The sequence below is a fragment of the Dromiciops gliroides genome, chromosome 5, assembly GCF_019393635.1.
Source record: "Dromiciops gliroides isolate mDroGli1 chromosome 5, mDroGli1.pri, whole genome shotgun sequence".
NCBI lineage: Eukaryota > Metazoa > Chordata > Mammalia > Microbiotheria > Microbiotheriidae > Dromiciops > Dromiciops gliroides.
Genome location: NC_057865.1, coordinates 92895606 through 92917636, shown reverse-complemented (window position 1 = coordinate 92917636; position 22031 = coordinate 92895606). Strand labels below are relative to the sequence as shown.

At 50.1% G+C, this 22031-nt stretch overlaps 1 protein-coding gene across 2 annotated transcripts; it reads left to right on the top strand.

Annotated features, from left to right (window-relative positions):
• Positions 1–942: 942 nt before the first annotated feature.
• NOS3 (nitric oxide synthase 3) lies at positions 943–22021 on the top strand. Of its 2 annotated transcripts, none has more exons than XM_043968973.1 (26): positions 943–1081; positions 2896–2998; positions 4290–4438; positions 5133–5295; positions 7021–7112; positions 7779–7920; positions 8370–8509; positions 10771–10945; positions 11447–11548; positions 12443–12637; positions 12726–12799; positions 13090–13234; positions 13616–13720; positions 15074–15141; positions 15694–15810; positions 15991–16165; positions 16722–16854; positions 16997–17075; positions 17300–17487; positions 19024–19196; positions 19324–19534; positions 19642–19729; positions 20508–20629; positions 20812–20960; positions 21508–21702; positions 21821–22021. In XM_043968973.1, the coding sequence occupies exons 1-26, from the start codon at positions 951–953 to the stop codon at positions 21980–21982; spliced, it is 3576 nt and encodes a 1191-aa protein (XP_043824908.1). In that variant the 5' UTR covers positions 943–950; the 3' UTR covers positions 21983–22021. The 2 variants fall into 2 exon arrangements, with proteins under 2 accessions (XP_043824908.1, XP_043824906.1); XM_043968971.1 differs by having other exon boundaries at positions 2893–2998.
• The last annotated feature ends 10 nt before the right edge of the window (positions 22022–22031 follow it).

The window sequence follows — 22031 nt, the reverse complement described above, 5'->3', positions numbered from 1 at the left end:
GGGCTGGGAAGGGAAGGTGGGGTTTCACTAAGCCTAACTCGAGGGGCAGCATCCTTGAATGATTCTTTAGCCCCAGACTGAGCCAAGGACCACTGAGCTTCCATAATGCTACAGTCCCAAAGCCCCTAAAATAGTAAGTCTGAGCAAGGTAGTCAAGACAATGATGCTAGATCTCAATTCCCATCCAATGCCCTCATTCTATTTTACTTGCTGATAACCCTTATGCTCAGACCAACATCTTTGACCCTCTGCTTAATCAGGGCTGAGAAAAAAAGTAAGATCCACATTAAGGGGCAAATGCAGGCTAGTGAAGCAAGTCTGGGATCTAGAGTTCCTTTGGGTATGATTTTGGCCGTATCGTGTAACCACTCCGGGTCTTGGTTTTTATCATCCGTAAATGGAGAGTGTTGGATAAGATTATCTTCACGTTTCCTCCTGAATTGTTCAATCCTATGTTCCTAAGCTTCTGTCAAAGCTTGATTTCCATGTTCAAGGTCAGGAACTTGGTTATCTGATTCCTATCCCCAAATTAAGTCTATCTTTACGTCCCTGGGTCCTAGCTCTGACCCAGCATTCTGCTCGACACCATCCCCCCACCAGCACTACCACAAACACACCACCATCACCCTATGCTCAGTCCTTGTTCCAGCTCCCAAGGTCAGAACACCTGGGTTCCCACTTATCAGCCACCAAGGCTTCCAGGCTCCAAACGGAACCTCAGTGTCCGGGTCCCCCACCCCTCACCGTGGGTGTGGGGCCTGTGGCCTTTACTGCCTCCCAGCTGAGCTGTTCCTGTCCCATTGTGTATGGGGGCGGGGGTGGGGTGAGGATCTAACTGCCAACCCCCAGTTCCCCCCCCCAGGCCAGTCCCCTCCCCTCCATCCCCTCCCGGTTTCCTAAGGAAAAGGCCGGTCCTTAGCTCAGAGCTGCCAAGTCACAAAGCGGCCAACATGGGCAATTTGAAGAGCGTGGGTCAGGAGCCCGGACCGCCCTGCGGGCTGGGGCTGGGGCTGGGACTATGCAGCAAACAGAGTGGGACTCCAGGACCTGAGAACGGGGCCCCCGCCGTGGCTGACATCAGGTGAGGACCATGTGTAATGTGGTGCAGGGGAGCTGCAGGGGACTTACAGGGGACTGCTACTGGAGTAGGGGTGCTGGGAATTTGGAAGCCACCCGGTGGGGACAGATCCAGGGCTCAAGGACAAGGGAGACAAGTCTATTCATGGCTGGTTAGGCCAGGAAGGCTTGAAAACAAGTTAAGGAAAGAATAAGGGTTTTATAATGTCCAAAGAGATGAACTTTACAAAAAGAGAGTGCCAAATCCTGAGAAGAGATTAGGAAGTCAGCAGAGAGGATAGGAAGGAGTCTAGGGCTTTCCGAAATCTGTTGAGGAGAAAAGGGGAGAGGCCAAGGAGCTGAGGAGTAGAGAGGGTAAATTGGTCCCCTTCCCACTCCCCATCAGCAAGCGAGACCCTGTCCACCCCGCCCCCCCCCCCCACTGTCCTCCTCCCCAGAAGATACACTTGACAACTACTTTCTCTAGGTTCCTCCTCAGCTGATCATTCCGGGGCAGGAGACCCTGATTTGGCCACAAGAGACATCCAGGCCCAATTCTCTAATCGAAGGGCTCTTAACCTTTTTTGTGGCATGGACCTCTTTAGCAGTTTGGTGAGAGCCCATCTCAGAATAATGCTTTTAAATAACCGAAGGAAATGTTCGATTTTACCTAGAGGTTAGTGAAAAGAAAGAGAATTTTTCCCATCCAAATTCACAGATCTGCCTGAAATCTATCCTCAAACCCCAGATTAAGAACCCTTGCTCTAGTCCTATCTGTATTAGTATAGCCCATAGTTCCATCACTGGGAAATAAATCAGTGCTGATGGTGGGGAGGAAGGGAAAAAGATGATGATGGGGGACCCACCAAGAGAGAAGACAACCAGGAGACAGCATATACACAAGGAGGAGGACGTTTGCAACAATGGGGAGTTTGGAGGCAAAGGAGGGATGGGACTGAGACACAGCGGTACAGGTCATCTCTGGTCCAAAGGAGCAGCCCAGAGCTGCCTGGACCCCCTCCCTTCCTCCCCCACAGTCACAGCTCTGGGAGGAAATGATAACGCTCCTAAAGCTTCCCTTCACACGATCTCCAGTCCTAGACTAGCCCTTTGCAGCCCCTGATGAGGAAGGGGTCCAAGCAGCAATCTGAGAAATCTGGGCAGAAGAATCCTGGCTGCTGATATCACAACAAGGAGCTCCATCCAGTCCTCCTGAGGCTTTTGATACTGGTGCTAGTTCCTAGCACTAAGTAATAGGATCTTAGGGCCATGAGAATAGGACCCTACAGAGGGTATTGTGGGTGAGGATTTTTACCACAGGCAAAACTCAGAAGTTTGAAAGCTTCAGGATTGTCCGAGATCTGACACTAAATGGAGAGGGTCCTAGGCAAAGCCTTAACAGGATTTCTGGTACCTGGGATAAAATGATATCAGAAGGAGACAAGAGGACACAGTTCTCCCCATTTTGGATACAATTAAGCCAGGAAAAAGAGAAGCCTTTTACCCAGAAAGTTCATCTTGAGCCCCTGGGGCACAGCTGAAGATCCCCAACCCCAGAGTTGGCATTTGGGAGTGTGGCAATGGAGGAAGGCAGACACTGAGAAAGGAACACTATGGAATGGGAACCTTGAGGATAACAGTCCAGGGTTGAGTGATACATTCAGAGAATTTCAAGGACCTCTTCAGGTGGATCTGGGTCCCTTATCAGCTATCTTCAGTGCGCTGGGACAAAGTCCTGGTTGCCCCACTCTAGTTATATCTTTAGTCCTAAGGATATATCTTTGGGGAAGTTGAGAGAAGTCCAGGATACTCATCAGTCCACTCTTGACTCCCCAGCAGCCCCCCAGTAGCCCGGCCACCTGAGGGACCTAAATTCTCAAGAATAAAGAACTGGGAAGTAGGAAGCATCACGTATGACACACTGAGTGCCCAAGCCCAACAGGTAAGCAAGCCCCTTGGAACTTCCCCCTCCTGCTACCTTCCTCTTTTCCTCCTAAGAGTAGAAAACCACTTGCAAAGAGGCCTTTAATCTTTTACAAAGAGGACCATTTAAAAAGTAGTCCCTGACACCTCCCAACCTTTCTTCCTCCAAATATGACTCAGATTCCTAGCCCAACAGTAATCCCAAACACCCCACTCACCACTCCCTGTCAATACCTCAACCCTTCACACTGCATAAAGGAGAGAATACTGGACTATGAGTCACAAGATGTGAGAGTTCTAGCTTCAGTTCCGCAAAGTGACTGACCATCCCAGATTGCCTGTCAAATAGAGATAATATTCCCACCTAACTCACATGGGTGCTGTGAGAGAGAGAGAGAGAGAGAAATGCATGCATACATACATATATACATGCATACATACATATATACATGCATACATACATATATACATGCATGCATACATAGACAGAGCATTCATTAAGCATTTACTATGTGCTGGACACAGAGTTAAGCCTGGGAATACAAGCACAAGCAAGCAAAATAGTCACCCTCCTCAAGGAGCTTATATTTTAATAGAAGAATACAAAAAATTAAAGTGAACTAGGAAAGGAAGGACATGCATGAAAAGAGGAGAATGATAAGGTGCAGAGATGGCCAGAAAGTGGTACCCGGGCACAATTCTGGCCAAGATGAGGTGAAGGCTCACGTCTCCTAGCCTCGCAGCACAGGAGTAGAGTCCAAGGTTCTCATGGAAGGGGGATATGGATAATGTCCAGGAATACACTCAACATGGTCTGTAGTTGGCTGGGAAGAAACAACGGAGAAAATCAGTAAATGCTTTAAAAGTACTTGGGAAGGGGCAGCTAAGTGGTGCAGTGGATAGAGCACTGGCCCTGGATTCAGGAGGACCTGAGTTCAAATCCGGCCTCAGACACTTAACACTCACTAGCTGTGTGACCCTGGGCAAGTCACTTAACCCCAATTGCCTCACCAAAAAAAAAAAATACTCTGAAAAGTACTTGGGAAACTCTGTGTTACAGAAACACAAGAAATCAGATTGATAACACCCAAATCTTAATCTTTGCCTCAACCATGTCCTTATCTTAGCCCTAACTTTACTCCTCTCTGACTCCAATCCTTCCACCAAGTGCTCCCACTAATTCCCACAATCCTCTCAAACTTCACATATGAACCTCAAACTCTTGAACCTAACCTACTTCCAACGCCCCTCCCTGTGCAATCCTGCCAGACTGTTACTTAGACCCTGACTCATCACGTTCTCACTACCAGGATGGTCCCTGTACCCCAAGACGCTGCCTGGGCTCCCTTGTGTTTCCAAGGCAACTTCAAAGCCGCCCGACAGAAGGGCTGCCGTCCCCTGGCCAGCTACTTATCCAGGCTCGAGATTTCATTAACCAATACTACAGCTCTATCAAAAGGTGAGACCCACATACCCCAAACCCATCCCCTTCACCTCCTCTCTTCTGAATCCCCTCGATGCCAACCTGCTTCAAATTCTGTCCACCAGAATGACCTCATCATAAAAAAATAGCACAGTGAAATAGAAAGGAAGGAAACAAGTATTTTTTAAGTGCCTGTGCATTGTGTTAAGTGATTTACAAACATTATCCCATTTGATCCTTAGAACAACCCTGGGAGGTAGGTCCAATAATTATTCCCATTTTACAGTTGAGGAAACTGAGACAAACAGAAGTTAAGTAACTTGCCCAGGGTCACACAAGTGGCCAAATGTGAACTCAGGTCTTCCTTGCCCCAAGCCTCATATTCTATCCACTATAACACCTAGCTGCCTTTCTGTAAAGAGCTTGGACTCAGAATTGGAGAGGCAGGTTTCAAATCTGACTCCGCTCTTTACTATATGTGTAATCTTGGGCTTCAGACCCTTCCCCACCTCCCCCCCCCACCCGACCTCCCAGACCCTTCACGGACTATCTGCCTTTAATGACTTCTCAATCATAAGGTCCAAAGTTCCCTGAGTATCCATCACCACACATACACACAGCTCCCCTCTATAATTGTCTCCCCAACTTCCAGCAGTGAAATCAAGCAGTCTTGGGGCCCCTTCCTTTACCCTCTATCCCCACCATAGTTCTCCCTACCTTCTTTCCACAGGAGTGGCTCCCCAGCCCATGGACAACGGCTTCGGGAAGTAGAGGCTGAGGTGGCAGCCACAGGCACCTACCAACTCCGGGAGAGTGAGCTTGTGTTTGGAGCTAAGCAGGCCTGGAGAAATGCTCCAAGATGTGTGGGCAGGATACAATGGGGAAAGCTTCAGGTAAGAGTATGAAGGTTGGAGGGAAATTAACCTCGGAGGAATAGGCCAGGCAGCCAGGAAAAAGAGGAGGAGGTGGCAGTGGGGTTGGGAAAGAACATACATCCTTTGGCTTGCTGGGAGGCGACTTGTCCTTTCTTCCTAATAGGAATTACTGGAGAGGCGCACTCGGGCTGGCCCCAGGATCTCATCTTCTATGGCCCTCGGCCCACTAGTCAACACTATTCATTAAGTCCTCTCCTAGCTGCCATTGGTGGAAGGGTGTTGGGTAGGGAATATTTAACAATTAAGATAAACAGACACCAAGCCCTAACCCCTTACAAGGCAACATTCAATGCAATTCATTTAACATTTGTGAAGTGCCTGGCCTGTGGAAAACACCAGGAGAAGCATTGGATGAACAACACAGCATAGAGAAGAGAGCACTGAACGGAGTCTCCTAGCTCTGCCCTTTATTCACCAGCTCTATGTGACCCTAAGTAAGCCAATTCTTGGGCCTCAGTCTTCTCCCCTGTAAAGGAAGAGAAAGGGGTGAAATGAGGTGATCCTGAAAGTCCCTTCCAACTGTAAATCTCGGATCCTATAAATAATCTTACAAGCTGTTATAAGAGACTGAGAAGCTAAGGACAATCAAGGAGAGATCGTCCGGATAAAATTAATCAAGGGAGTGCTTCTTGAAAGAAAACTCCCCTTTTTCTTTCTCGATATTTACCAAAGGCAGGGGCATGGTGGGAAGCTGGCTCTCAGGAGAGCGGGACAACCTTGCACCCAAAGAGAATAAAAATCATTCATGTAGCACCAAAAGTCTCACAAAGTGCTTTGCATATGTTACCTCAATTAATCTTCATGACCCTGTGAGGCAGATGCTATGATTATCCCCATTTTGCTGATGAGAAAAGTCTAAAAGATGTTAAGTGACTTGCCCAGGGATGCTGAGCTAGGAAGTATCTTAGGGAGGATTATAAACTCAGGCGCCCTGATTCCAAGTCTACACTTTCTCCACTGTGCTTCCTAGCTGGATCATGCATCAGGCCCTCCATCAGTAGGGTCCATTCCTGCCTTCATGAAGTTTACAATCTAATTGGGGAAAGGAGGTTTGGGATAGCTAGAAAGGAGTGGGAACACTAATGATCACCTACTATATGGGCAGCAAACCAGGAAAGGGGCACAGGAGACTTTGGGGAAGAGGATGGAGAAATATGCTCATGGAGGGAGAACTAAGGACTATGTATTACTCATGAGACAGCTGTGATGTAAGGAAGGACATTGGTTTTTAGTCCTGGCTCTGGCATTTACCTGCTATATATGAGCTTGGACAAAAAAATGAAATTCTTTGACCTTCTTTTTCTTTATATATAAAATGGGCATAATCCTTACACTACCTACTGCAGAGGGTTGTGATGAAGATCAAGTGAGCTAAGAAGGGCTGACATTTACAAAGCATTTTCCTTGCAACAACCCTCCGAAATAAATAGGGAAGATATTATTATCCCCATTTCACTAAGTAGGAAACTGAGGCTAAGTATAAGGGACTTTCTATGACTTCCCCATTCACATATATGTAATGAGGGAAGATTCAGACGGAAACATTAACCTAGGTCTTCTGACTCCAAGTCCAGTTCTTTTGCCTCAAACCCCCAAGAAAACCATAAAACACCATATATAAATACAACCCATTATTGTTTTTGTTATGGGTTCCCACTCCCTGATTCTATCCTGACACTTCAGGTGTTTGATGCCCGAGACTGCAGCTCTGCTCAGGAGATGTTCACCTATATCTGTAATCACATCAAATATGCCACCAACAAAGGCAACCTTCGGTGAGTGGCCTGACCATGGTACCCCATCAGAGACCCCCCACTCAATACTGAGAACTGCCCTACCACCTACTCACACCCTTCCCATCCCAATGTTTGATATTCTAACTCTAACCCTAATGCCCATCAGACATTCTTCCCTCAAACATAACACTACTCTGAGACCCATCCTGGTCCCTACTAGGACTCTTTCCACACCAGAGCCTTAACCAGCACAGGACCACTGGGGCTTTGCCCCAGGGTGCCTTCATGGCAGGGTAGAGAAAGATGTGTTCCCTCCTTGCGATAACCACTATCCCTGCCCCCCCCCCAAACCACCATAATATGCTATTGCCTCTCAGTCAGCACTTCCAGAATTCTTGCTATGAGGTACCTCTTCTAGGGTTCCCTATCCCCCTAATCTCTGTGGGAGCATAGTGTAACTACGTCTGTGGTCAGACTGGACAGTGGGCCATTCCCATACCTCATCCCACTCCCAATTAAATTTGGCCTGAGGTAAAAGAATTCCAGGTTACAACTCTGTCTCCAACCCAATCCACTCCATTCAGAGACTTTTCCTCCTAGCATTATCAACCCCAGACTTTCCTCAAAGCCCTTTGGCAGGTTTCCAAAGGGTAACTACAAGGATAGAGTGTATATGGGAAGGTCTGATGTCACCTTCTTCCCTAGCTCAGCCATCACAGTGTTCCCACAGCGCTACCCAGGCAAGGGGGACTTTCGAATCTGGAACAGTCAGCTGATCCGATATGCAGGCTACAGACAGCAAGATGGCTCTGTGTTGGGGGACCCAGCCAATGTGGAGATCACTGAGGTGGGTGATGGGGTCAGAGACCTGCCCCACATGAAATGGAGGAGGGGAGGGTGGTCACCATGGACATCACCAAAGCGAGAGATGCGGAACAGCTAATATGGAGATCATTGAGGTGGGGGGGAGGTGTTTGTCCAACATGGGGATCACTGAGTTAGAGGAGATAGGGAACCATTGTAGGGACCCTTGAAGTGAAAGATATAGGGTGATCACTGTGTCATTGAAGTGGGAAATGAGGGGTAGTCATTGTGGGGTTCACTGAGGTAAGATGCCCAGCCAACATGAAGAACACTAAGGTAGGGGGGGTAGGGGAGCCATCTGGGGGGGGTCACTGAGGTGAGGGAAAAGGGTGCCTGGCCAACATAAAGATTCCTAATGTGAACAGTGTGGGATGGCTGATGCTGCAGTCACTGAAGTAGGGAAGGGTCATTCTCTGGAGCCTCTCCCCTCAGCTCTGTATCCAACATGGCTGGACCCCAGGGGATGGACGCTTTGATGTGCTGCCCCTGCTCCTCCAGGCCTCAGATGAGCCACCTGAACTCTTCCCTCTGCCCCCTGAACTTGTGCTCGAGGTGCCACTGCAACATCCGACGTGAGTAGGAGGGGGAAAGAGGGAGATGTGGCCCAGGGTGGGATGCTCTGGTCTGGAGGAGCCCCAGAACTCTTCCTGGATTCCTCATTCATTTGTTCAACAAGCACTCATTGAGGAGGTGCATTGTGCCGGACTAGTCGTGGATGGGGATACAGGGAATGATAAGACAGGGTCCCTGCCCTGCTGGGATGAAAAGTCTAGCAGAGGTGATGAAGCATAGACACAAATAACCATAGAACAAAGTAGAGTAAGGACATGGAAAGAGCTTGCACTCAGAGCTCCAGAAACAATCTCGAGGAAGGGGTGAGAAGGTCAGGGCTCATTACTTTCGCCTCACCTGTGGCTTTGTTCTTCCTTTCTCCGGCACTTCTCCCGGGGCTACACCTTCAATTTGAGGCGTCTGATGGCCTTTCTATATCTCAATACTTTCCCTGACCCATGCCTGACTTCTTGAGATTACAAAAGTTCCCAAGGTCCCCTGGCCTCAGCACGAGAGCCCCTTTTTTCACCTATGTGTGCCTGAAACAAACCTTTTGGGTATTCAAAGGGAATTAAACAGTGACCAAAGACAAAGAGTCACAGACTTAGAGGCACAGATGTGACAAGCCACTGAGTGTGGTAATCTTAGCCTAAGAAAATCACGACAATAATACAGTCATCTATACTAGCCCCTCCACCAAAGTCCCTTGGTGCTTCATCTAGCCACAGATCAACAAGCATTTATGAAAGTGCTTACTATGTGCCAGGCATTGTGCTAAGTGCTGAGGACACAGAAAGGAAGAAACACTGGCCCTGACCTCAAGGAGACACTGAGGTGGTGTTCCACGTCTGAGAAAGTGTACGTGGGTCAGTGTATCTGCAACGTATAATGTGTGCGGAGGGGCAGCTAGGTGGCACAGTTGGATAAATCACCAGCCCTGGAGTCAGGAGGACCAGAGTTCAAATCTAGCCTCAGACATTTGACACTTACTAGCCGTGTGACCCTGGGCAAGTCACTTAAGCCTCATTGCCCTGCCCCCCCCCCCCAAAAAAAGAATGTGTGCAACAGAGTTAAGTGTAAGAAGGCCTGAAAGACAGGAAGGGGCAAAGTCACCCAGAGCTTTAAATGCCAAACAAAGGAACTTCTGCTCTATCCTAGGGGTAATAGGTGGTTATTGGAGCTCACAGAGCAGGGGAGTGAAATGGTCAGATCTAGAAAAATCCTCCTGGAAGCTGGATGGAAGATTAATTGGAGTGGAGAGAAACATGAGGCAGACAGACCAGTTAGGCTATTGGAATAGTCCAGGAAAAAGGTGACAAGGACGTGAACTGGGTTTGTGACTGTGGGAATGGAGAAAAGGTAGACGTGAAAGATTCTGTGACAGCAGAAGCAGCAATGGATTGGATATTCGACAGGCTATTAAGCAGCCGCTATGCTGCCTAGCTGCATGTAATGGCATATAGTAAGTGCTTACTAGATGCTTGTTGATTGATAGAATTGACAGAAGCTAGAAACACTAAGGGGCAGAAGTGAGGCTGGGAGGGCATTCTGACAGAAGCGGCGGGCTGTATACAGGACAAAAGACAGGAGATGGAATGCCACATACAGGGAAGAGTAATTAGACCAGACAGGCTGGAGGATCCAGAAGGGGAAGATACTTATACCTCATACTTCCCTGGGTCAGTGATCTCATCAGGGAGGGTACTTCCTCCTAAGGAGCAGATCACAACCGATCCATGACTACTCATCCTCTCCATTTTGTCTGGGTCCTATAAATCCCCCATAGGAGATCTCCCCAGGTGGCCTTTACTCACCTCCCTAGGTTCTGAGTGATGCATCTAGTTCACATCTCCCTTCCTTCATCTGCAACCCTTCCAAGTCTACAACGTAGCCCAAACAATACTAATCCCATTAAATCCCTCCCCACATTAAAGGAAGGGTTATTTTCTCATTAGCATAGAAAAAGGAGATAGCCGTCAGCTCTGTGGATGGGCCTGGGTTGGTTCAGGTTTGGCATTTCTTGTAATCCCAGTGTTTAGCAGAGCCTGGCACATAGTAGGCATTCAATAAATGCTTCTTGACTTGACTTGACTGTGGATCAAGAAAAGTTGTATGGGGGGAATGGGGTCTTATTAAAGGCAGGTATGATTTCAGCCAGTGGAGATGGGGATATGGGGCTGGACGCTAAACTAGACTAACCTGCGGCTCAGTCCGAGCTGGAGGTCAGACATGGGGCTACCTGGAGATGCCATTCTTTGCCCCCCTGTCCCACACCCGGCAGGCTGGAGTGGTTTGAGTCCTTGGGCCTACGCTGGTACGCACTGCCAGCTGTGTCCAACATGCTGCTGGAGATTGGAGGACTGGAGTTCCCTGCAGTGCCTTTCAGTGGCTGGTACATGAGCAGCGAGATTGGCATGCGCAACCTGTGTGACCCCCACCGCTACAACATCCTTGAGGTGAGGGCCTGGGCAACAGCCAGCCATAGTTCCTAGGGTACCATTGTGATCTAGAAGAGAAAGCAGGCTAGGAAGGAGGGACACAATCCCAGAACTCAATGACACCTATTTGGCACATCTGTCCAAAAGGAAGAATGTCAAGTCAAGAAAAGGAAGAAAAAATGGGGACTGGATTTTGGAGAAGGAAGAGGGAGTCAAAGTAATTTCCCCTTCCTATGCTTCCTTTACAGAAAAAAAGTCAAGCCAGCCTCAAACCCACCAGTGTCCCTATATCTCGGGCCGTTCCTTAGCTAGCTCTCTCTCCAATGAGTGTTGCTGTCTTGTTACTCTTTTTGAGGGGATTTGACAAGATGATCCCTATGGGGCCAAGATAGTCAAAAACTCCAAGGGGGGAACTCTCCAGGCTCACTCCAGTTAAGAGCTTAAGGTCCTAGGAACTAAGGCAGATTATCTCACCACCTTGCACCCCTGCCAAACCCTCCTCTGCACCCCTGCTCCCAGGATGTAGCTGTCTGCATGGAACTGGACACCCGAACAACCTCATCTCTGTGGAAGGACAAGGCAGCCGTGGAGATCAACCTAGCAGTGCTGCACAGCTACCAAGTAAGGAAGCACAAGGGGATGGGGAAGGAGGGTTTGGGAGGGGGTGGGGGTGGGGCAATGAAGTGTTCTCAGGGGAGCTGAGGGACTGGAACCCACTGAATCCTGGAAGTTATAGTCATGGCACTCTGATGGGTATTGGGAACTACAGTACAAGGAAACGGGGGTGATAAGAACTGTGGCACAATGTCGTAGTGCATCCTGGGAACAGTAGTCCAAAGATACATGCTAGGAGCCAAGTACCTACACAATAGTCTATAGGCCCAGCATGTCGAGTTAGAGCTCACAAAACCTTTTGCTTTCTAAATACTAAGAGGGCATAATGCATACTGGTTAGAGGTAGATGGAGTTTGTTCCAGGTGACACGTAACAGTTGACAATACATCTTGGGTTGCATTTAAATAGCACTGCAAAGCACTTTCTTTATGTTATTTAATTTGAGCCTCATGACAACCTTGTGGGGGAGGTACTATTATTACCCCCATTTTAAAGATGAGGAAACTAAGGCCAAGAGGTTAAGTAACTGGCCCAGAGCCATGCAGCTGGTAAGTGTCTGAGGCAGGATTTGAACTCAGGTCCTCCTATTTTCCAGTCTAACACTATCTACCAGCTATAGCACCTAACTATCCTGAAGGACTTGGTATACACATACTGAGTTATAGGAGCAAAGGATGTATGTAAAACGAGGCTACCCTGGGGAGGTTACCCCATTGGTTATTGTGCTACAAAAGGTGTAGGGCACAATGGCTATTGTGGTTTGAGGGGAGCAGAGATAGAGGTGGCACCTGTTAGAAAGAAAGGTAGGATTTGTGGGGGGCTGCAAAGTGGATTGGAGCCCTCCCACTTCACTCTTTCCCTGCTTCGATGTGAGTCCTGAGACCCTCCTTTCTCCCCCAGCTGGCCAAAGTGACCATTGTGGATCACCATGCAGCCACAGCCTCCTTCATGAAGCACCTGGAGAATGAGCAACGGGCACGAGGAGGCTGCCCTGCTGACTGGGTCTGGATCGTGCCTCCCATCTCTGGCAGTCTCACCCCAGTCTTTCACCAGGAGATGGTTAACTACTACCTGTCACCTGCCTTCCGCTATCAGGTGTCTATGTCTCCTGCCCCAATACCCATTTATCTGATTCCCCACTCACCTTGGTCACCTGCACTGACCCTTGATCCTTCCCCTCTAGCCTGACCCATGGAAGGGGACAACAGCAAAAGGAACTGGCATCACCAGGAAAAAAACCTTTAAGGAAGTGGCCAAGTATGCTATCTCTGACCTCCCTCCTCCTCCGGCCCACAAATACCACTGTGCACTCCAACACCCCACACCCCCCACCCCCCGCCCCAGCCAGTCTAGGAGCCTTACTCACGATCCCTTCCTACAACCTCCCTACCCACTCCCATGTGCCCCAACTCTGGGACCTTCCTTCCAATGCCTCCCATTCCACAAAGGTCCCTTCCAAAGACCCCTCTGCCTCTATGACCTCCTTCATCCTCACCCTATCTGAGGACTCTCTGCTCACTCCTTCTCCAATCCCCACCTTCCATCAGTGCAGTGAAGATTTCGGCTTCCCTGATGGGCACAGTGATGGCAAAGCGGGTGAAGGCAACGATTCTGTATGGCTCAGAAACTGGCCGGGCCCAGAGCTATGCTCAGCAGCTGGGGAGGTTGTTCCGGAAAGCCTTTGACCCTCGGGTACAGAATGGGGAGGCAGGGTTAGGAGAAGGGCAATTAGAGCAGTGGGGTGGGAAGCTGGGCCGAGTGGGGATGGGCATCAAAGGGAAATACATTCAGGAGCCAGATGAGCCAGCACATGTTGGGGGAGTGATGCTTGAAGGGAGTTAGGAGGCTGAGGGATAGGAGCTGGCAGACAGCCTGAGTCCAGTGAGGGGTGAAATCTAACCCCTGGGACGGTGGGAAGTCAGGGAGGATAGAGACAAACCTAGCTCAGGACAGCATTCAGGTCACAAAAGAGAAGGTCAGGATAGGAAGAGGTAGGGCAGGGGGAGCAGCTGGGAGGCTGGAGGAGGAGGATACCCCTCCTGTAACATGACGCCCTCTCCCCCATCCCCACAGGTCCTCTGTATGGATGAATACGATGTGGTGTCCCTGGAGCATGAGACCCTGGTCCTGGTGGTGACCAGCACATTCGGTAACGGAGACCCTCCAGAAAATGGAGAGGTGAGGACCAAGAAGAAAGAGGGACCTTGATGGAATGAAGAAGGGTGGGGGACTCAGGCTTGGCCAAGTTGATGGAAAAGGAAGTCTAAGAAAAGGATAGGAATGTCATGGTAGCTTCCTTACACACACATATATCATTTGGGCCTATGTCCAACTCACATCCTGATACTGCCATTACTTAAAAGAAGCTAATGGCTCAGGCCAAAGCCTAGAGAAACTTTGAAATTCCTTCCTGGTACCCTGCCTTCCCCTCTAATAGCTATGCTTTGATGTAATTAGTGTACTTTATTTGGGGAGTGCAGACACAGTGATTAGACTTACTTCAGATACAGATAACCAAGGGAATCAAAGACATGAGTATCACTCATGCTTGTTTAGAAAAGAAAAAGACTTTTATTTAGACAATCAGACATAAATTAAATTTTATATACTAACTGGTACCATGAAATACACCCTGTGGTTTAAGTATTTTTAAAAGACTCTTAAGCACCAATTTTAAGGACTTTGCCACAACTTAATTGTTATCACTTCTTTCTCTAGAACAATGCCATCCACAGGATGACCACCAGTCATTTTCACTGATTCTGCCTCCTGTATCTCTTTCAGCCTATACTGTGGCTACTGACTGGTGTTCCCAGTGTTAAACACCTCATTGGCATACCTCTCTACTTATTCTAAACAACAGATACTTTTTTAATCATTAAAGTATTTTATTATTTTCCAGTTACATGTAAAGACAGTTTTCAACATTTGTTTTTATAATATTTTGAGTTCCAAATTTTTCTCCCTTCCTGCCCCACTCCCCAAGACAGAATGCAATCCGATATAGGTTATATATGTACAATCGCATTTAACATATTTCTGCATTAGTGAACAATAGATACTTTTACAGGCTCAAGTGCCTACTCTGACACTTATTAGCTCTGTGTTATTAGACAAGTCACCACCTCTCAAAGCCTCAGTTTCCTCATTTGTAAAATAAGCATAATCATACTTGCATTACCTACTTTATGGGGATATGAGAAAAGTGTTTTGTGAACTGTGAAGAGCTATATAAATGTGACTTGTCACCACCATTATTATTGTTAAGTTCTGGGTACAAGCCATCCTCACCAGCTGTCTAATTTCGTGTCTGATCTCAGCTCTCTCCCTCTCTTCTGTGCTCTGAACTGCTTCTCAAGAGTAATACAAGGTCATTGCGCTGTTTCTCATTTGGAACTTCTCCCTTTAACCAGAGGACGATTGAATCCAACTTTTGAAAAAGGCCAGATCTTTATTCCTTCTACATAATCTGAAACAGAACAGAGCATGGATTTTAAACAGTTAAAAACTATTTTCTTCACATCCCCACAGAGGTTTGCAGCTGCCCTGATGGAAATGTCTGGCCCCTACAACAGCTCTCCCAGACCAGAGCAGCACAAGTGAGAAACTGGAGTTGGAGAACAGGGTGGAAAACCACCTGGGGTGTATGGGAAGGAAGGGGGGGTCTTCATCTCCCTCTCTGCCATGTCAATTTCCTGTTGTTCATTTGATGGCATGCTACTTACTGGAAGTGAGCCACCAACTCTGGAAAGCAAAGCTAGCTGGGCCCAGGATGCCCCCAACCCAAGGTGGAAAGAGACTGGGAGATCAGGTCAATCCAGAGGCCACCTTCAAAGTGAGGAAAAGGGAATGTCCATAGGCCAATATCTTCAGGGTGCCTGAGCTATAAACCCCAGGGCCCTGACCTTCAGAGCTGAGCTAAGCTGAGCACAAGGGGAAGGGCCTCTCCCATCCCAAGCAGGTGAAGGCTCCCAAGAACTATTTCCCTGCATGTGTCTCTGAGCTCTGCTTATGTCTGTCACCCTTCTCTGTGTCTGTCACCCTCCTCTGGCTGCATCTCTGGGATGGGGCTATGTCATCCATTGTGCGGCTGTCTCTGGGGTGTCAGGGCACTCTGTGACATCCCTCCCCCTTTGGGTTTCTTTTTCCAGAAGCTACAAGATTCGCTTCAACAGTGTCTCCTGCTCAGACACGCTGGTCTCATCGTGGCGGCGGAAGAGGAAAGAATCCAGTAACACAGACAGTGCAGGGGCCCTAGGAACCTTAAGGTCAGGGGGCTCGGGAACCTGGGAGAGGGAAGCACATAAAGGCCTTGAAACCTTTCACGTTTAAGTGCCTGTAGTGGGGTGTGCCTTTTAGGTAAGAAAGACCTGAAGATTCTCAGAAGCGAGCACAGGGAAAACCTTGAGAGAGCTGTCCCTTTGAGCTCTCCCTCCCTCTCCTTCTAGGTTCTGTGTGTTTGGGCTTGGCTCCCGGGCCTACCCCCACTTCTGTGCTTTTGCCCGGGCAGTAGATACACGGCTGGAAGAGCTGGGAGGAGAGAGGCTACTGCAGCTGGGCCAAGGGGATGAATTATGTGGCCAGGAAGAGGCTTTCCAGGGCTGGGCCCAAGCTGCATTCCAGGTGAGCCCCCAACCTGATCCCAGCTTCCCATCTGATTCTAACCTCTGACTCCTGTCCCCATCCTGAAATCTAACCCCCTGGCAACCAGTCATTTCTGAACCAAGACACCCCAGGCCATGGATATTTCTATCCCTGATGCCAGTCTCATCCCACTCTTCCTGTCTTGCCTTGACTCCATCTTTCTTTCCTCACCACACACTCAGCCCCTCATCTGCCTCATTCAACAAGGCAAACAAATTACTACTATGTTCCTGGTCTGTGCTATGGGGGTCAAAGAAAGAGAAGACAAGGTCTCTGAGCTCCAGTAACTTGTATTAATATCCACGAGTGAATGGATGAGAAGACAAGAAACAGACAGAGGGCAGAAAGCAACCCCAGGCAACTCCAGGCCCTGATGCCAAGCTATAAAATGAATCCTGAAAAGGGCCAGACGCTGCTTCCTTCCCTCTTCTCTACCACTGCCCTTCTCTCTTCCCCTTCCTCGAGCCAATGGAGTCCTGGGTCAGAGAAAGAAAGCTTCTCACTGGCCTTCCCTTCCCTCTCTCTGCCCAACAAGGCCTCCTGTGAGACCTTCTGTGTAGGAGATGATGCCAAAGCTGCTGCCCGAGACATATTCAGCCCCAAGAGAAGTTGGAAACGCCAAAGATACCGCCTGAGTGCCCAGCCTGAGGGGCTCCAGCTGCTGCCCGGTAATGTCCTAAGCTCCAGGCCCATCCTTCTGTAGGTCCCCCGTTCTACCTTAGAGCTCTGAGGGCCTCTCACATCTTATCCCTGTGCCCCCCCAATATCCTCTGGCCCCTGAGTCAGGCCTCCTTTCTCTTGGCCCTCCAGGCCTGATGCACGTACACAGGCGGAAGATGTTCCCAGCCACTGTCCTCTCGGTGGAAAACCTGCAGAGCAGCAAGTCCACGTAAGGGTGCCCTGACCCCATCCCACCTCCTCCCTCACCTGGCAGACTGGTCCCTCACTCTCTTAACTATGTGGGAGTTTCCCCTTTCTTTTCTAACCCTCTAGATTCCTTCCCATGCTCCTCCAGGAATCTTCAAGGCACCCCACTCAAAAGCATCCCTCTCCCTGCTGTGCCCCTCCCTACGCCAATCACCCCCATTGAGCTCTCCTCCCTCTACCCATCAGCCGGGCCACAATCCTGGTGCGTCTGGCCACAGGGGGGCAGGAGGGCCTGCAGTATCAGCCTGGGGACCACATTGGGATCTGCCCCCCCAACCGGCCTGGTCTAGTGGAAGCGCTGTTGAGCCGTGTAGAGGATCCACCCCTGCCCAGTGAGCCTATCGCTGTGGAGCAGCTGGAGAAGGGAAGCCCAGGTAAGGTACCCCCTCTCAATGCATCACATTAGAGACAGAACATAGAGCAAACCCCCCCCCCACATGGCAAAGTTCCCAGGTAGACAGGACCCACCTCCCTCATCCAGCAACCTCCAGCTGCTCTGTCTATAGCTGCTGCCCTTCTTCTCTCTGACCAATATAAACAAGCTATTCCCCTAAGCAGGTGGACACCTTTAAAAAGGCATCTTGGGGGGCAGCTAGGTGGCGCAGTGGATAAAGCACTAGCCATGGATTCAGGAGGACCTGAGTTCAAATCCACCCTCAGACACTTGACACTTGTTAGCTGTGTGACCCTGGGCAAGTTGCTTAACCCTCACTGACCCACCAAAAAAAAAAAGGGGGGGGGCATTTTCACTAGGAAACTCAAGAATGCCAAAGCCCAAAAGGGAAGTTACAGAGCACAATCTAGACAGAAGTGTGCGGGGGCGGGGGGGGGGGCCAGAGAAGGGGGCAGGGAAGTGATCCAGGTACCTCACACACAGTACAAACTTAATGTTTGTATAATTGTATTGAATTGGGTACCAAACCAAGCAAATGTGGTCTGACCTCAGATGTTCTGAACAATATAGCTTCTGGAATTGAGTTTCTATCCCAAAATCTGTCTTGAGGGATGCCTCCCCCTCAAAAAAAAAAAAAAGGTAACCCAATTTTAGTAGTCTCTTGGGTGGCTTTCCCTTCCCAGAGCCTTCTACCAAAGGGTCTTGTGGTCTAGTCACAACGGCCCCTGCCACAAATTGCCACTAACATTGGGTACCACAGCCAATGATGGAAAACAAAGTCAGGGAAGGGAAAATAAGAAAAACACTGGCTGCAGGCACTACTAGTACCTGAGCACTTCGCTGACAGTGTCACATGTTACAGGGTTGCCCACCAGTGCTCTCTCCTGTCCCTGGTAAAGGGTGGGAGGGGCTGTGCCAACTGACTGAGGCCCCGTGGTATACTGGAAAGAGATCTGAATTTGGAGTCCGGGTAGCCAAGTTCGAATCCCACCTTCACAGCTTATATGCTGTGCCACAATGGGCAAATCACCTTAGCTGTGGGGCCTCAATTTTCTCATCTATAAAATGGGAATAATAATACCTCTAATACCTACTTTAGAGGGTTGGTACAAGAATCAAATAAGATACAGTATGCAAAGGGCTTTGTAGACCCAGGGGGCCCCAGAAGACTTCTTCCAGCTGGGTCCCCTGTCCTTGCACTGCATATCCAGCTCCTTCATTGCCTACAGTGACCGAGAGGTTCAGAAACTTGCTCAGAGACACGCAACCAGGATTTAAACCCAGGTCCTCTGGATTCCAAAGCCAGCCATTACTCTATGCTGATTCTTGAGCCTAAATTGACATCTTAATTCAGAAAAATCAAGCCCGAGGGTCTGTGGTTGGTCCTCCATCCCCAATCATTTTAGGAAGAGAAAATCTTTTATCACTAAAAACAGTCCAGTTCTCCCAGAGAAGGCCAACATCTGCAGGCCCCTGAGCCCAAGCCTCTCTTATGATTCCTGTGTGCTCTCCTCAGGCAGTCCACCCCCAGGCTGGGTCCGGGACCCTCGGCTGCCCTCATGCACATTACAACAGGCTCTCACCTTCTTCCTGGACATCACCTCCCCCCCAGGCCCTCAGCTCCTCCGACTGCTCAGCACCCTGGCAGAGGAGCCCAGTGAGCAGCAAGAGCTGGAGGCTCTTAGCAAGGTAAGAGGATGGCATGGCCGGTCATGGAGGAAGCATGGAAGAAGACAGGCTGGCCTGCCAAGACTAAGGTGTTGCCAGGGTATGGGGCTTCCCCAGACCCCAGTCTCTCTATCCATCCCCACCCCAGGATGCTCGACGCTATGAGGAATGGAAATGGTTCCGTTGCCCCACACTTCTGGAGGTGCTGGAGCAGTTCCCATCGGTGGCACTGCCAGCACCTCTGCTCCTCACCCAGCTGCCCTTACTCCAGCCACGGTACTACTCAGTCAGCTCTGCACCCAGCACCCACCCTGGGGAGATCCACCTCACGGTGGCTGTGCTGGCATACAGGACACAGGGTGAGGCCTAAATGGGGTAAAGAGGGAGATATAACCAGGCCCCAGAAATGAAAGCTGGGAGTCTCTGTCCTGTCCCCTTTACCAACACTGTCTTCTCCTTCCCCCAGATGGGCTAGGCCCCCTGCACTATGGGGTCTGCTCCTCATGGCTAAGTCAGCTCAAGGCTGGAGACGTAGTGCCCTGCTTCATCAGAGGGTAAGATGCACAGGAAAGGGCTTTGGGTGTTGCCTAGTCCAACCCCCTCATCTTACAGAAAACTGAGGCCCAGGAAGTGATTTGCCCAAGATACTTAGCAGCACAAATGGGATTTGAGCTTAGGTCTTCTGATTCAAAATCCAGACTTCTTTCTATGTACTATGCAGACTGGGTGACCACAGAGGGAAGGGCCACTGAAGGGAAAAGGTGAAAACTATATACTGAGGAGAAAAGCTGGGGTGACGGCTTAGCTTTTGAACTAGTCCAAGGCAAGAACACAGATATCCTGATTCCCTTCCCAATATCTGGTCTCTACCTACAACCCCAAAATACAGCTTCCAAGAGGAGGATTTCTAGATATAGTCTAAAGCCAGGACAGCAGAACATATCGTGTCCTGGAAATTGCCATCTCCAAACCCCCAGGAAACCATGTCTGGGTCAGATAACCACCTTTCATGACAGTTTCAGCTAGTACACTGAGAGTAGGAACCTTTATTTTGCCTTAAACACCAGGGACCATCTCCAGTCGTCCTGATCTATATCTTGCCACTGGGCCCAGATGGCTCTGGAGGAGAGAGTGAGGCTGGTGACTTTGCACAGCCCTCCCTCACTTCAATCCAACTCAGTGCAAGTCATGACGTCACCCCAGGTCTCCATCTTCTTTGAGAATGAAAGACAACCAACCACCAGCAGCCTCCCCAGTCAGCACTTCCATTATCAGGTAGGAGCCCTCGGAGAGCTACCGAAGCAGAAACTTGGCTTTGTGTCTTTCACTCAGGGCTCCATCTTTCCGGCTTCCATCTGACCCTAGCGTACCCTGTATCCTGGTGGGGCCTGGCACAGGCATTGCCCCCTTCCGTGGATTCTGGCAGGAGCGGTTACATGACATTGAGAACAAAGGTGAGGCCTAAGACTGTGGGAGAAGGAAGGGCTGGAAACCAGAATGGAGCTGGAGTCCTTAGACAAGAGTGAGCCTGGGAGGGAACAGTGAGACAGCAATGGGCACAAGCCTGGAAGAGCAACACGGGCAGTGGAGGTTATATACAGTGCTGGATCCCTTCCTAGCTACATGTTGCTTCCAGGCTTGCATCCTGCCCCTATGACCCTGGTCTTCGGGTGCCGCTGCTCCCAGCTTGACCACCTCTACCGAGAGGAGGTGCAGGAGGCCCAGTATCGAGGAGTCTTCAGCCGAGTCCTTACAGCCTTTTCCAGGGAGCCAGGAAGCCCCAAGGTTGGGAAGGGGCCAGGAGGGAAGTGGTGGCACAAGAAAGAAAAGGCACCGAAGAGGGGAAGGAACTGGAGGAGGGAAAAAGTAGATAAGGAGGGAGAGGAAACGAGTGAAAAGAAAGGGGAAAGGGGAAAGAAAGGGGATTAAAGGGAGGCAATAAGTGGGGAGGAAAAGGAAGAGATGAGGGAGAGTAATGGAGGAAGAAAGAGGGGAAAGACGTGGGGAAAGGGAAAAGAGGGGAAAAGGATGGAGAAAGGGGAAAGGGAAAGGGGGTATAACTGGAGAAATGGGGGAAAGGAGAGAGATAGCGAGAGGGAGTGAAGGAAGAAAGGAGGGAGGGAAGGGAGGTGAAGAGTGAAGAAGGGAAGGGAGGAAGAAAGATGGCGAGAAAGGGGTAACCGGGCAGGGAGAGGGGAGAGAAGGGAATGAAGGTGGCATCGGAAGAAAGGCAGGAAGGGAGGGGAGGGTGTAAGGTGGGGAGGGAAAGAAAGGGGGGAGGGGCGGAAGCAGGGCTCCATCCGTGTCCTTAGGGCTCCTCCCGCTCCCCCAGACCTATGTGCAGGACATTCTGCGAGCCGAGCTGGCCTCTGAGGTGCACCGCGTGCTGTGCCTCGAGGGTGGCCACATGTTCGTCTGCGGCGACGTCACTATGGCGACCAGCGTCCTGCAGACGGTGCAGCGAATCCTGGCCACGGAGGGCGGGATGGAGTTGAGCGAGGCCGGGGACGTCATCGGGGTGCTGCGGGTAAGGGCAGGCGGAGGCGGGGCTGGGCCTGAGGGCGGGGGCGGGCATGCGCAAGGGGACGCGCGCGCGCACGGCTCACCCGACCTAGCCCCGGGGTTGAGCGCGCGGATTCCCGCAGGACCAGCAGCGCTACCACGAGGACATCTTCGGGCTGACGTTGCGCACGCAGGAGGTGACGAACCGCATTCGCACGCAGAGCTTCTCCCTGCAAGAGCGGCAGGCACGGAATGCCGTGCCCTGGGCCTTCAGCGAGCCCACCCTGGAGACCCCCGAGTCTTGAGGCCCTGGAGCCATCCGGGGCCCGCCCGCTGCCATTAAAGTCTCTAGTT